At 41.0% G+C, this 15,844-nt stretch overlaps 1 protein-coding gene and 1 non-coding gene across 5 annotated transcripts in view; one reads left to right on the plus strand and one right to left on the minus strand.

Annotated features, from left to right (window-relative positions):
• Nucleotides 1–15,844, plus strand: part of LOC146491470 (CLIP-associating protein 1-B-like) — a 53,271-nt gene that overhangs the window by 585 nt on the left and 36,842 nt on the right. For all 4 annotated transcript variants that reach the window (XM_085150662.1, XM_085150663.1, XM_085150664.1 and 1 more), the window contains exons 2-8: nt 123–544; nt 4,985–5,063; nt 6,274–6,377; nt 6,795–6,886; nt 7,322–7,397; nt 10,025–10,122; nt 11,034–11,104. In XM_085150662.1, the coding sequence (XP_085006788.1) occupies nt 335–544; nt 4,985–5,063; nt 6,274–6,377; nt 6,795–6,886; nt 7,322–7,397; nt 10,025–10,122; nt 11,034–11,104 (730 nt within the window). In that variant the 5' untranslated portion in view covers nt 123–334. The remainder of the gene's footprint in view (nt 1–122; nt 545–4,984; nt 5,064–6,273; nt 6,378–6,794; nt 6,887–7,321; nt 7,398–10,024; nt 10,123–11,033; nt 11,105–15,844) is intronic.
• LOC146491471 (U4atac minor spliceosomal RNA) lies at nt 4,546–4,674 on the minus strand. Its single transcript, XR_014872645.1, has one exon. It is a non-coding gene; the product is annotated as a U4atac minor spliceosomal RNA (small nuclear RNA).

Below are 15,844 nucleotides of genomic sequence, written 5' to 3' on the forward strand. Positions count from 1 at the left end.
CTGCTAGGACCGCACTAGGATCTGGAGGTCAACAGGCTGGAGTCCTTTAATCTGGAGGTGATAGTTGTGGAAACTTGGCTCTAATTCTCGCCTTTTTTGTTCTCCCCCTCATTAAATCACAGCAAAGCTGTGCAGGAGAATGAAGCCCAATGCCGGGCACAGCCCTCCGCAGCAGGACAGCCTGGAGCTCTCTCCTTCTTCCACATTAGCTGCCTCCTAAGCACAAGCGCCGAGTACGAATCCTGCTGCAGGTCCTGCCAACTGTAACACCTCTGCTGGACCACCGGCGAGGAGGAAAAACAAGACCACCTGGGGGAGTCTGCTTCCTGCAGCCATGGAGGAGGAGGTGGAGGTGGTGAGCATGGAGTACCTGCTGGAGCAGGTGATGCAGAAGGACCTGGGGAAGAGGCTCCAGGTGGGCCAGGAGGTCATGGAGCTAATGCTTGATGAGGAGAGGTCCCCGGAGCTGGAGCAGGACCAGAGCATGCTGGACAGGATGGTGGACTGCGTGGCCAGCTCCTGGGTCAATTCCAGCAACTTCAAGGTGAGCAGAGCAGCAGCAGCTGGAGGGTGGAAATGGGGTAAAAAGAAAAAAAAAGATCCCAGTCCTCACATCTGTCAGCGTGCTCATGAATACAGCACTTCAGCCTCAGCTGTTGCAGTACCGAGGGAGTGGTGCTTTTATTTAGTTGCGAAACTCGGCTTGAGAAGTGCCCTTAATATAGAGTGTTGGCTGGGTGTGTTAACTGTCTAACACACCATTTCATTAGGTTTCTCATCCCTCACTGAGTGTATTTAAAAAAAAAAGAGCTGAATGGCTGGTCGTTTTGGGAAGGAAACACTCAGTTTAAGTCACGATGAGGGAATTCCTGAGCTGTGGAAACCAAAAATTTTAAAGCCGACCTGTAATGACATGGCTTTAAACAGCTCGATAAAATAGAGAATTGGCCAAACAAAGCCCCACTAAATACAAGTGTGGTGTTTATTCTGTTATCTTTACCCTCCAGATGTGTTGTAATATTTGGCTTCCTGTTGACAAATGACACATCTTTGTAATGTCAGCTGATGTCCTGAGAAATGACTGAAGTTAAGAGTTGAATTTATGGTTATTTTAGGACCAGGATAAGTTATTAACAACTTAGTGATATGCAAAAGTCTTCTTGGGGTAAGCTTTGAAAATGATGGTGAAAACCTGCTGAAAACCTGCTGAGCAGTTTTCAGTGCTTCTTGGTTTCAGATTGTGTTAGTGTACGGTGCCAAGGAGATCTAAGCATCCTTTCTGTTAAATAGAAGAAAATAGAGTCCAGAATTCTGATTTATTTTATTGTCGTTTTTTACGGTGGTACTTTAAGTCTTCCTGCCTCTTATTTCCCACCTCGTTTGTGTGTTGGAGCCTCAAACCGCTCGATGCTAATTACCGCAGCTCCTCGTGGAGCGCTGCTCTGTCTGAGAGCCCGGTTCCCCGTGCTGCTCGATTAGCATGCTGTACCTGGACGTTTGCTGCTGCCAGCGCTGGTGCTGGTTAATCAATAGAGATGGGAGTAGTGCACAGTAATGTAGAGCTGCTTTAAGCTGATGATGTCACTTTTTAATGCAGCGGTGCCAGAGAGGACGAATCAGAGTCGTGCTGACTCCACAAATATGCAAAATAAAACAAAAACAACCATCTGCTGTTTAAGTTTGTGTAGTTTAAACAAACGGAACTGTCAATGAACCCTCGTGTTCCACGCCGGTCAGATAGAAAGGCTGCGTGTAAATGTGCCAGACTTCGCTAAACAGATGCTGAATAAAAGCACATAATTGATTAATCGATTAATCATAGAGCATCTAAGGACAGTTACAGAGCTCCTGACCGTGATGATGGATTTACTCAACTGTTGCCATTTTTCACCAGCTCTGCTTCTTGTACAAACTACATGTTCTTTTCTAATATTACTTATTAAAAATGCCTTCAAACTCAAAGCCAGACTGTGGGAACAAACCGTCCAACATATCTGAGGCTTCTGTAATGTCTCTCAGGTTTCCTTCATATACGTTCTTCTCATGGTCGTATTTTTGTTGGGTTCAGTTAAGTGCACTTTTATTTATATAGCAGCAATTCACAGCAACATTCAGTTAAAGACCGTATAATAACACAACAAAAACCCTAATAATCAAACGAACCCCCTATGAACAAACATTTGGCGACAGTGGGAAGGAAAAACTCTCTTTTAACAGTACAACTAGTTGGAGTTGAGGGGAGGAAGTCAGGACAAATTTATGGATTTGTTTCTGATATAGGTAGATTCTGTGTTACCTGATTTAATAGAAGGGTTTTTCCTGTCTGATAGACAAAAACCCCAAAACAAACGGTGTTAATATTCAGTGAATGAAATTCCAATGGTAAAAGTGCTTTGGTGGAAGACCAGATGTTTTTTTTTATATAAACATCTGTTTTACAAAATAGATGTTTGCACCATTGTCTACCAAAGGAAACCCTCTGATGTGAATCACAGCTCCTGAACGGCTGCTGAACTTTTAGTCTTATTAACTAAAATGCCGGATTTTTCGCTGGAGTCTGGTGTTGCATCATTTCACTCAGTAGTAAGAGCAGCAGACACATACGGACCAATCGTATCGCTGCATCCCGCACTGCCCTGGAAACACAGCCTCCTCTGTCCGTCCTGGTGATATCTGTGGGGCCGTAACGAGGACGGCGAGGCTCCCAGGCGAGCACGGCAGAGGCAAGCTTAATTTACCAGCACCCATTAGCCCAGTTTCCTGCTCTGTGTGAGCGAGCCAGCAGGTCTGACAGAGACTCAGCTTCCAGCCAGTCGCTGCCGTTAACAGGGCACTAAAACCTTCCAGCGCTGAGTGTGAAGGATGGAGGAGGGCTACTTCACAAGCTGTTAGGATAATGGCTCGTGTTAATTGATCACAGGCCTCTGATGTAAATTAAAAGGCTGTCCAGCCAGCTGTAAATACAGGCTGCTTATGGGCAGCCTCTTATGGCAAAAGTGAAGTGCTTAAACATGAGGGAGGGATTTAAGATGATATGAATAATGGACACATGTTTAGATTCATCTCCACATTGATTTCTTCCTCTCTTTAGTGGATCAAATGTCAGAAACACTCATTTTATTTGTAGTAGTCGAATTATTCAAATGTCACCACAAAATCCAAAGATATTCACTTTATCATCATGTTGAAAAGCAGCAATTCTCCATCTTCACATACTCATGTCCAGATGTTTTTGGGTGATCTAAAGGTTAAAGGTCATATTTTGGACTACATATCTGCTCTTTGTGATATGATATGGAGCTGAGAGTAGAAAACACTGTGATAAACTGAGTGTTCAGAGCAGTCTGAAACCTGAGCTTTAGCTTCACTGGGATTGCGTTTACATATAAGTGTTGGCAATGTTTAATATGAATCCCCACTTCTTAATCAGGAGACATATGACAGTAAGTAAGAAAAATTTAAACAGATCCCTGCAAAACTTGAAAGTGTTTTTCATAATCCAGATTATTCCCACTCAGAATGAACCACAAATCTCCATCAGTCTGCATACGGTTATAAAAGTGAGTCTATAATACCTTAGTTATAAGATGTCAAAGCATTTTTTTCCTCATATTTCACAATTAATTCATTGCACAATTAATAAACAAAAGTGTATTTTATGTAAGTGAGACCTACCCCAAAATAAGTGACCTCAGTGGCTTTCCTTTAGTGGACACCAACAGATTTCATATGCAGGAAAAAAACTGTTATCAGTTAATCATTTTAGTCACTTCTAACATCATGATGTATTTAATATTTTTTGTCAGAATCAGTGAAAATACCCATCTTTTACTCTTTTATAGATACACAGTCGATTGATTATTAAGCAAACAATCATTAGTTGAAATAACAAAACCAAAACACAGCTAATATGAAAATTTGGGTTATTATCTAAAAAGTGTGACTTAATAATGCAAAATTTCAAGTTATTTTCTCCAAAGTTTGAGTCAGTACCATGAAATTTTGAGACAATAATTGGTTTAATCATTTTTGACTTATGGATGGCAACTTATTTTCTTCTTTTTAGTGGGAGAGACAAGATTCCACAGAAAACTGAAAACATGTGAGATTAAATCAAATCTAAGAGCTCAATGAACGAAAACATAAATGCAACAAAAACCGGAATAAGTTAAAAAAAATATTTAAAGAACCGAAATAAAGTATAAAGTTTACAGTAGGTATAACGTTCAATTTGAAAATGTATATATATAATTAAAAAAAAATTATATAAAATTTAAAAGACGCTCAGTGAATATCGCTCCAGGTATATAAGAGCTTACAGGTAAATATGTAACAAATGTGAGTATGAATATATAAAAGCGAAGTATCTTCATAAATGTAAATAAGGTCCTTGGAAGAAGAATGGCGTTGTTATACAATGAAAATAGATTAACTCTACGTCAGTGTCATTCCGCTCTCCGTCCAGCAGATGGCGCCATAACGGAGACGGTTTGTATTTCAGTCACCCTTATATTGGTGACGTTCAATCGCTCTCTGTTGTTGAGAGTTTCCAAAAATTGCACCGTGGTCTGAACTCGCGGTTCAGGTGGTGCGTATGTGTTGATATGGTGTCAGCAGGGAAACTCTCACTACGCGTTCATTGAGTTTCCCAAACCACCCCATGACAAGGAAAGTTATACGCTCGTCCCCGGAAGCGCTGATAGTAAGATCTACACAGTGGCTACACTCACGGTTCGCAATCAGGTCAGCGCTTCAGCTCACGGGACCGCAGTTCACACTGTTAGCTCACATCACAGATACAGCAGCAGCCTTTATTCGGCCTTTTTCTACCTTTTTAGAGCTGAAACCGCTGCTTTTCCGTGTTACCCATAACCCTTTGCGGCTACTAATACTGTGCCGCTGCGGCGCTGTGGAGCTGCCGGCGCTGGAGGAGGAGTCGCTGTGGATCAGTTTAACCGCCCGTGTGATGGTTTGTGTGTTTCAGGTGGTTTTACTGGGGATGGATATCCTGTCGGCTCTGGTGAGCCGGCTGCAGGAGAGATTCAGAACACAGGTTGGAACTGGTGAGCCTCTCCTCGTTATTTACTGCACACATAATAACAGTATAACAACATGAGCTTCAGCTTACTTTTAAAAATGACTTTAACCTGTTTTTGTTAGTTTTAGATAGATGTATTTATACTAAAATAATACTTTGTGCATTAAAAAAATCTGTTATTTTATTAAATATTTAGAAATGTTACAAAATGTATATAAATATGTATTCTTTACATTTTTCTCAAATTAAAAGTGTTTAATTTACATTTTGATGCACCTTGAGTGTCTTTTATTTTATGTTTTCATTGCAAATCTCTACATGTGTGTATTAAATGTAATTTATATTATTATTTGGCTTATTTGGCTTAAATAAGCCTCTCAGACTGACTGTTAGAGCCAAATATTTATTCCAAATGTGTGACCTTATTTCTAGTAGAGGGGTTTGTGTCCATCATCATGTCTTTTCCAGTGTTTAACTGGTTCAAACCGGTCTTTTGTAGTTTTAGTATTTAAAGGCTGAGCATCATGAACACGTGTCATGTTTGTTTAATTGTGTCTTTCTGAATACAGACTATTTTTAAAGGCTTTGAGTTCAGCAGAATTCGTTTTTAACTAGTTTTCTCACACATCGTGCTCACCTCTACAAAAATTATTTGAAACTTTAAGCCAAACTCTGTGATACAGTGTGGCCAAACACACATTTTATGTTATTTTTGAAGTGTTGTGAGGAAGTACTTTTGATTTCAAATGTATTTATTTGTCTGCATTAGACAGTTCCTCCCATTCCTCACTGTTACTATGATAAAACCACCAATACAGGAAGGATTTCATTCATGTGGCTCACAGATATTTATTCCCATTTTACTCTGTGCTTCTCTTATTTAAACTTTAATAATCCTCCGTAGACTTAATGTTTATATCACAGCCATTATTTTCAGTCTTTCACTTAACTTACTCTCTGTGCTTGTATGGAAGTAATGGAAGTCATCTCTATAATCAGATGACACGAGTGCAGCAATAAGAAAATTGATTCAGTACTCAGAGTTTACACCCCACAGTTTCAGCTTCAACAGATGATTTTATTTTCCTGACCAAAGCTTAGATTCTCTCTATATTTCTCCTAGTTTGAGAAACACTGCTTTAATATACAAACATGGAGGCTTTTGCTTTAGATTTTAAGCTTTCTCTGTGATATCACTGCAGGCTGTAAACACCAACTCTCACTTCCTGTTTCAGTCCTGCCCAGTCTTATCGATCGACTGGGAGACGCCAAGGATCAAGTCCGAGAGCAGGACCAGGCACTTCTGCTGAAGATCATGGACCAGGCCGCAAACCCACAGGTACACACACTCTTCATCTTATCTCCTTTTTCACACCTTTGGTCACAGGAGATCCACCTTAACAGAAATACGTTCAATTACCATCAACATTTGTTGAATTTAAGTGCATCCCGGGAGCTGATATTTCATTCAAACAACTGTTTTGCACGATATAATTGCCTCATGGTGGCGCTGACCTATCACATCTGGTGTCATAACTCTGCAAACTACAAGGAAAAAGACGGCACAGGAGAAATTTTGCCATCAGGCATTTAAATTCAAATTTAAACTCACAGAAAAGTAAATTACAATAGTCTAACACTCACATTTCCACACGGATGTTTGGATTTATCCACCACTGTGTCGTCCTCCAACAGAGCGTCACCATAACGTTACAGGTGACATGTTAATGTCTCTCTGTCTTCTCCCTGTGTTCAGTATGTGTGGGAGCGAATGATGGGAGGATTCAAGCACAAGAACAACAGGACCAGAGAGGGACTCTGCCTGTGTCTCATCTCAACTTTAAACGTGTAAGTTATTAATATTATTGAGAGCAGTAACTGATTTATAATGTAACAGCAGGTTTGGCGCTTATATTTGGAACTCTGTTAACTCTTTGTTTGTTTATTTAGCTCTAAAGTTTCAGGAAATATTCAGAGAGGTTTATCACAGCTTCAGATATAAAACTGTCACATCTGATTTTTATTTTAAAAGTTCAAACCTAAAACTGGTTCATGGGATAAAAGAAAAGCTGCAAACCTTCACGTGCGAGAAGCTGGGGACGCTTTTGTTGTTTTTGCTTTTAGAAAAACACAGAAATGAGTGTGAGGGTGATTTTCAAAATAAAAGAGCACAAACTGGAAGTTTTATTCATAGTAAAGGAAGCGTACTGATGATGTCATGTGTCTTTGAGCTCACCTCCAGTTTTACTTGACTTTAGTCAGTTTTGTGTTTTGATCTTTCAGGTTTGGCTCTCAGAGTCTGACGCTCAGTAAAATCGTTCCTCACATCTGCAGCCTCCTCGGAGACCCCACCAGCCAGGTACAATGCTTGCTCACTCACACGCTCACACACAGTAGCGGTCCTAGCCTGTTTGGCGCCCTGGGCGAACACCCCCTTTGGCGTGCCCCCCCCCCCCACACACACACACACGAAGAGAGAGACAGAGTATGCATTGTATGCAAACGTTGTATGCAAACGGCTACTAAACAGACATCATAATTCGTCATACAATGAGAACAGGACAAATCAACAATTGACACTGACTAATTAATATTATATTATTGTATATATCGTTTGGAGTTTAGTCTGTTACTGTTACTATTTTTACCATTTCTTCTTGGAGGAACTGTAACCCAAATAATTTCCTTAGGGATTAAGAAAGTATCCTGATTCTTACATGACCTGCCATTATCCAATGACACATCTGCTTACCTGTATCTTTTGCTCGTTTCTTCTTGTAGGAGTCATAATTAAATGTATTGAATTTTAATGATCACTCGGTTTTAATTTGTTTGGTTGCTATGGTGATGTGTAACGGGAGTCACGTGGGTGCTAGCTGCGACATTAAGAGGGCATTGTCAGTCTGTCTTTCACTGGTTTGATTTTGACAGAGAGGAGGGCTGGGTAGCCGTAGTTTTTGTTGACCGCAGCACAACGAGTTTCCCCTTGTTGCATTAGAGCCTGTGATGTTTTAAGAGTTTGAATCGCGAGCCGATCACATTGCTCTGTAAACTTTTCAAGCACTTTAATAAACAAGCAAGCAATTCCACCTCTCGCATTATTGCGTAAAGTTGAGAGGCAAATAGACAGGCTCAGTCCCCGGCCTCTAGCGACTGTGGAAGTCGCTACACTCCTCCTCTTCTTTTCTCATTTAAAAAATGAGAAAAGAAGTTTAAAAACGGGTTGTGTGTGAGACTTTAGATCAACAAAATATAAAATATACATTTTAAATTGTTATTGATCCCTTTACCCCTGGTCCTAAAGTGTATATTTATTTTCTTACTCTTCTTATATATATTGTTTGTTTACTTGCACTGTTGTAACTGGAGCCTCGTCGTCTCGTCTCTCTATATACTGGACTGTATGTAGCGGAGATGACAATAAAGTTTACTTTGACTTCAGCAGCGAGCAGGCGCACTGAGGGCTCTCGCGCTCACTTTTCGCGTATAGAATTTTGAAAAAGCATCGGTGCAAATGATAAGTCTGTATCATAATGTCTGGCGTTTTCGTGTTTGTTGGTTTGTTTGTAATTTGTTTTATTTTGCGAGTTGGTAATTTTTGCTGCTCCGCCCGTGTCGCCCGTATCTAAAACCGCTACTGCTCACACACACACACACCAGGTTACACTGTGGTTTGAGCCGCTTTCACACGTGCACTGTGAACAGCTTCTTGAGGTTCGAGTCGGATTATTTCCACAGGAAGCTGGAAAATGTCCGCTTCAGACATGTTCTCACATCAAACCAGGTAACGCTAGATAAATGACTTTAAAAAGACAGAAAATATATTAAAATGTGCAATAATTCAGCAGTGAATCAGTGAAAAGAATAATGCTTCTTAAAAAGACAAGCTGCTACTTAATAAAGTAAGGCTGAGGATGTTTTAGGTTGAAAGATTTCTCCTGCTTCCAGCCGTTGTGTGAAAACTTAAAACCCCCCCACCAATCATCATTTTACTGCTAAACTCTGGCTCATCTAGCAGAGATTAGCAGGCTTGAGGGGCTGTAGTGGTTCATATGCAGTCAGTATCTGAGACTTACATACTGGAGTGCTTCAGAAACAAGTGAAAGGACTTAACACTCAGGACAGCAGCTGAGCGGCAGTCGTGTGATGGCTTTAAACAGCTGTACTGTGCAGGTCAGCCAACTTCCTCCACATCCAGCTGGAGAACGGTTTCTTTAATCTGCAGTAATCTTGGTGTTTGACTGCCCTCTGCTGGTGAAGTTCAAACATTACACAATGCCAGACCCGCTTTAGCTGCTGTCAGACCCACACCGCTGTACAGGGATGAAGTCTGTGATCCTCCAGCTCTGCATCAGGATCCTCAGCTATCATCTGTCTGCTCTCCTCTCTGTTTGCTGTTTGCTGATTGGTTCGTCATCGCCGGAATCGCACTTCCTCCTCAGGACAGGAAGCCGTGCCCATGAACTTCCCTTTCCAAAGCCAAACACTCTTACGCATGCTCAGTGAGGCCTTCAACTACCCTTATCAGATTTTAAAGTCTATAGTCTTTGTTTGATTTCATCACTAATCAGTTGCAGAGAGAAAAAAGTCACAGCTTTGAACACAGTTCAGATGTTTAGTTTAAAGGCGGTGTGTATTTATTGTTGCTTTTAATCTGCATCTAGACGAAAACAAAGAGAACGATTTAAACCGGTGTAACGTAGAGTGTCTTTCAAAATAAGAGTGAGAACATCAATGTGGACGCGTCACTGTAAATGCTGATACACACACAGATGGATTTGCACCAGGACACAAAGTAAAGAAAGAAAGACACCTGGAGAGTTAAACATGCCATCACAGTCATGGGTTTTTCTGCTGTGACAGCAGCCAAAGAGCATCATGGGAGATGATTTTAATTGTTTTTAAAGTGTCGACCACATATTTAGGATGATTTAAAACAAGCAATCTCTTTGTGTTCAAGTAATGTGTTTACCTGTCGGCCCACAGGTGCGTGATGGCGCCATGAACTGCCTGGTGGAGATCTACCGGCACGTCGGAGAGCGAGTGCGGATCGACCTGGGAAAGAAGGGCCTGCCTCAGTCACGGTGCGTTCAACGCTCCCTGTAAATCTCAATATGTGAAGGGTTCTGTGGTACTGCTGCTGGTGCATACTCACATTACTCAGTTACACGTAGAAAAGTAACAGCCTTTTGAATAACTGTTCTTCACATTAGAAGGAAAGGCATTCACAGCCCTTTAAAAACACTGTTTCTGATTAGTTTTTTATTGATTGATTGGTTATATAATCTAGAAAATATTAGACAATCTATGAAGCCTCATTGATCAGCAGAGTGTCCTGTTACGCCAGAGTTTCACTTACATGTGTTTTATGTCAGTAATGAGATAGAGCTATAGAGGAAGAGTGGCTGTCTGTTGGAAGTTACAGCTGTTAATTAACCTCAACAAGCAAAGTGAATTAGTGAAAACTCAGAGGAGGGAATGCTTCATCTCAGGCTCCTGTGGTTAGATGTTTGGGTTTTTCACTGCTTAGATTGGCAGTGATGGTCTTATTAATTAACTTCAGCTTTAATCTGATGATCAGTGTCTGATTAAATGGCAGATAATTAGGTTATTAATTGAATAATTAGGAAATAGTTTTCATTTTAATCACACAAACAGTAACTGACTGTTATCAATAAAGCTCGTCCATTGAATGATGGGTGCTTCCTCCTCAAACTGTCCATCAGGTTAGCAGATGTGACAGTGACATTGTGGTTCTTGGTGTTTGTTCTAATAATATCTGCCGTCGTCTGTGTATTTTTGGAGGCTGTAGACTCTGTGCTGTTACTTTGGCCTATTTAAACGCTCTCTCGGGAGCCTGAAATGAGCCAGTTTTCTGTTTTTCAGAGGACACTCTGCACGCTTGAAGCCAGCAGGGCCTTTTTTTTTAACTTGGTGCTTTCCTGACATCATAACACCAGCTGGTTCTGACTGTCTGCTCCGTCTCTATGTGCAGGCTGAACGTCATCTTCAGTAAGTTCGATGAAGTCCAGAGGTCGGGGAACATGGTCCTGTCACCTTTGTCGGGTAAGTCTTGCAGCGTTTGATGAGCTCAGTTTGGTTTATGGTGCCGGGGGCAGTTTTATGATGATGCTCCTGTTGTCATGGCAGCGTTAATTTGTTTATTTAATATTTTCTATTGTCGATTGTTGAAAGCAGCCTCAAGACACGCGACATGTGACCCTCCCAAACTGCACCAAATTTGTCTGTCTATGTCAGGGCTCTAGACTCTTTTTTAGGAGCGCCAGCACAAAAGTTAGGTGCACCCCACTGCTTTACATGTTCACTTTTTATTTTATTTTTTTAATTGCTGTCCATACAGACAATATTGATCTTGTCTTTATTTGGAGCACATTTCTACAAGAAAGAGAAGTTACTCAAAAAGTGCTTGTGCTTAAAGTGCTTTGGCACTCTTTGGCAATATTGTAGACAATGTTAAACTTAATCATCACATCGGCCTCCTCTGACGACCTGTTTGCTGCTGCCTGCTGCTGAAAGGCAGTGGGAATAGGGGACACATAGGCAGTGCATTTATCGCCTGCTATAATGTGTTTTCTGGATACACTGTGCTTTTTCAGCCTTCAGAGGTTGATGGGTCCGTGTCAGAGCACTGGCTATGAATTTTAGACGGATCAAGCCTTAACTTAACAAAATATTTATCAGTAGTTCTTCTCATCTTTTCTCATTACCCACAGCTACATCCACTTATGTCGGACCTGGGCTTCTCACTAGGGCTGGTTATCATCACTGATTTCTATAATCCATTCGATTCCGATTCACAAAGTCCCGATTTGATTCCATTCAATTTGGACTCAGACAGTCAGAAATACTATAATTCTGATCATTTGTCAGTACTGACACTTGTGAGACTTCATCAGAGGTGTAAGCATCACACCACATGCCTTTGTGTCAAAGTAACTGAGTCAAAGATAATCTCTGTGTTGTAGTTTCATCTGTATTTATGCACAAAATCAATCAGTCAGGGAGAAAACTACAAACAGGGCTGTCACTTTGTCCTCTCACAGTATACTCAGCTGGTGCTTCTCATTCCTCTCGTGTTTTGCGGACTTCCTTACCTGGATGATTGAGATGTTATCGAGATGTTTTCACAGATTTAGCTTCCTGGGCGATGTTTTTAAAAAAAAAAAAAGTATAACACAGAGTTAACTAAGAGTTCATATCAAGTTGCAAAACTGAGGAAAACTGAAGCCTGATGGTTGCTGCTGTGAGCGAGCAGGATATTATCCACACAGTTTATGTTTTCACATCCAGAGATAAAGAACATCCGAATCTAGGGTTGGACCATTAATCAGAGGTTAATCTTAATTATAATCTTGACTTTCAGTGATTATGAAAGCATGATAATGGAGATAAAACTGGAGATAAAACAGTTTCTCTTTTGTCTTTTCCTTTTCCCTACAAAGCTCTCAGTTTGTCGTGTGTTTCAGTGCAGAAAACAGGAAACCTTGTTAGATATATCAGTAGAAAACAGCTGCAGTTCTCTGTCTTCAAGTAAAATGATACTGATACACTTTGAGTGTCCTTTGATCAGAAAAAAGAAAAAAAGACCAACATTTATGAATTTCTTGAAAGGAACAAATCATGAAGACGTGTTTGGACTGGTTTGGTGATGAATAGATGGAAAGATTTTGGTGAACAAGATCTGCTTAGAGGAAGTAAGATGTTTATGTAAGTTAACCTGTGAAGGATTATTAACTGGTAGAGCTGCCTTCATCTCCGATCTCTCTCCGGGTCCTTTTTGGTGATGCCTGACCAAAGTTTTGATTGGCTGGTCGGCTCTCCACTCATCTGTCCATCTGGACTCTGATGGCCAATAGCGAACAGTGGTCGCCCTTTCAAAGTGGGCTTTTTCTGAAACACTCGCTAGCCTAGACGCCTGACTCAATAACAGATGGTCCTGTGTGCATACCCATTTCTTCTGTTTATTTATTGGTTTGTCTTTTCACTTTCACATAACAAACACTTGGTGTTTGGTGAGTTAATAAGTAATGATGCTAAATAATCAAGATTACAGTTAATAACTAAGATAACTGTGATTTCTGGGTACTGCAGATGAGATCATCTGTCTCATTTCTATAATGCTGACTGTGTTATAAAGGCCTGAGGAGCTTTAAGAAATCAGGGATGTGGCTCAGATGTCTGAAACACACACAGGCCCAGTAATGTGTGACACCATTAATGCTCTTTTCAATAGTTTCTGCTCAGTTATAAGAAGTTTCTGCTTCATAAGGAGGAACTGAGGAGAAAGACTTTCCCACTGAAGAAGGTGTTCGCTTTTTAAGGTAGCACACAAAGTTCCTTACACATGTTTTACAGCAAATGTGCAATTATATCCGGGGATGTCCTGGCATGGAAGCATGTTTGAATTTTGTCATTTTCACTTTCTGATAATATTTTGCTCATAAAAATAAGTTCATACAAAAATTAAAAACCCACATATCGATTCTGTGGCCCACTAAAAAGATTTCATTTGCTAATTGGATTTATTCCTCTCTTTGTCTCTATTGGTCCTGTGGGATTCAGATGGAGGCTGTAAATCTAAAAGTGAGAGAAAGTACACGTTCTACTCATCAGTGAGTCTCAGTGTTTCTGCTGGGAAGCCCTCTCCATGGTGTAAAGCTGTGCGTGCTGTCTTTCAGTGAGAAGGAAACCCAAGTGCCTTCTCTGTTCCTGTGGACTGAAATGAGCAGATTTCAGTCACTTCGCTGCAGGAAAAGTGACCCTGCAGAACACGGACGGGACAGTTTACACAGTGAAAAGCAGCTACTTATGTTTAGTGCTATGGCTGTGTGGCAGAACAGCGAAAACTGCTGAGCAGTCATTAAAGTGGATGAATATTGTTTCTGAGCAGATGCGTTTTGTTTGTCTCTGTGTGATCTGTGCACAGAGGTTATGGTTAGCAGACCGGAGCGAGTGACATTAAACTGGTTTGATGGTCTCATGAACTCGTTACCTCGCTCCATCTCTGTGGTCACATGGGTCAGCTTTCATCTCAGGAGGTGCTCAGCCTTGAAAAGAAAAGGCACAACCACCTTCCTTTAGGAAAGCCTGATTATCATTCATCCCAGGTTTTGTTGTTAATTAATATATCTGCCATATTTGAGGTCAAACATGTCCCAAGATTTTTCAGCGTTACTGCAACAGAAGGAAACGTGTATTTGTAATTCATGTAGAGGCCCACAAAACCCAGTGTTGACAGATGATTACATACAGAGAAAAAACAGCAGCTGACACACGTCATATTTATAAACCTTCAGTCTGCTCAACTTTAATCTTTAAGAAAAAGAAACTTCATCACACAGCACATTAATTTATTTAAGTGTATAAATATAATAAACTGAAGTGAAATATCCAGGTTTGTTTCAGGTAACAGGAACAGAAACGCAAGAGATGAAACTCTGACTTTTCTACATCTTCACTAAATCTGACTCATTAAGAATCACTTTGTCTCTCTGGTTTTAGTAAACAGTTTATCCTGATTAATTTATAAGGTGATGTAAGCATGACTGCTAACTACACAGCACCTGTAATGAGTCCGTGTTATATTACCTGACAGAAATCTGTGTATTTTTCTGTTATTTCTGACCATCCAATGAACATAAATGGGCATTATGCACGAGTAAATGAAGTCTAGTACCACACTGACCCCTGGATCCAGAAGGATCCCTGGATCTGGATTAGATTGTGATATCTTCCTGAGAACTTCAAGACAAAAGCAGACAATTTTTCTGATTTCAGTGTGATTTGGTTTTGCAAAGCTCTTATGGAAAATGTCCAGTTTCCTGATGTCTCACAGGGCAGTGTTGTAATGTATCCTTCCAAAAACTACTGGACTCTGAGCTGCACTTCAAAGATTGATCACTTTAAACCGCACTAAGCTCTGATCAAATTCTCCCACAGATCTGTCCTGATTACTGAGTAATCCTGCTGGCAAACAGACAAGCTGGACTGATGACATTGGCTGCTCTGCAGAAGTGAGGATGTCACATTTAAAAGCTGACTGAACAGCTAATGACTAAACGAGCCCTGACATTAATAAAGACTCACTCCTGTGTGTAGTGCTGGGCCCTGTCTGTCAGCTGAACTGATACAGAGGACTTATTTCACTTTCCTCAGACACGCGGCCTGATTGTTGATGAAGACTGGTGAAGATTACAGAGCGGCCAGCCTATTAATATCTACTTCAGGGAAAGGTGTCACTTAAAAAAAGTAATTAGGAAGGTTTTTGTGTTCATCAGTGTGTTTCAGCCGCACAGCAGAGGAGCAGGAAACTTCACACTGACCTGGAAAACAGGGACGGGAGTCACAGAGAGCAGAGAAGTGGACCAGAGTGACAGGCAGGAAAAGAAAGGAATAATAAAACAAAGTGGGAGTCAGTCACAAAGAAGAAGTGCCTTTACTCTCAGAGCCCAGGGCTCTTATTTTGTAAGAGCAGTGTCAGCTGTCGTCCCTACAGTCACAAGACCGGGTTGGAAGGGAAGGGAGGAGGCAGGCAGCAGTGCGTTAGCTCGGAGTGGCTGACAGGACGCCAGCATTTGTCCTCCTGCAGATCCACAGGGGACGGTGTCGCCTCTGCAAGCAGACTTCCGTTTGCAGGTAAATAACAAGTCGGAGCATTTTTCTGTGAAACCTACAGACCTGCTGTAACCGTCTGCAGAGTTCAGGGAGGACATCTGATCTGAGCGGCATGTTTGTCTTCATGTGAGAGCTGATTAATGAAACGACTTTTTCTGTAATCCTTCATAA

Source organism: Neolamprologus multifasciatus, chromosome 23, assembly GCF_963576455.1.
Source record: "Neolamprologus multifasciatus chromosome 23, fNeoMul1.2, whole genome shotgun sequence".
NCBI classification, from domain to species: Eukaryota; Metazoa; Chordata; class Actinopteri; order Cichliformes; family Cichlidae; genus Neolamprologus; species Neolamprologus multifasciatus.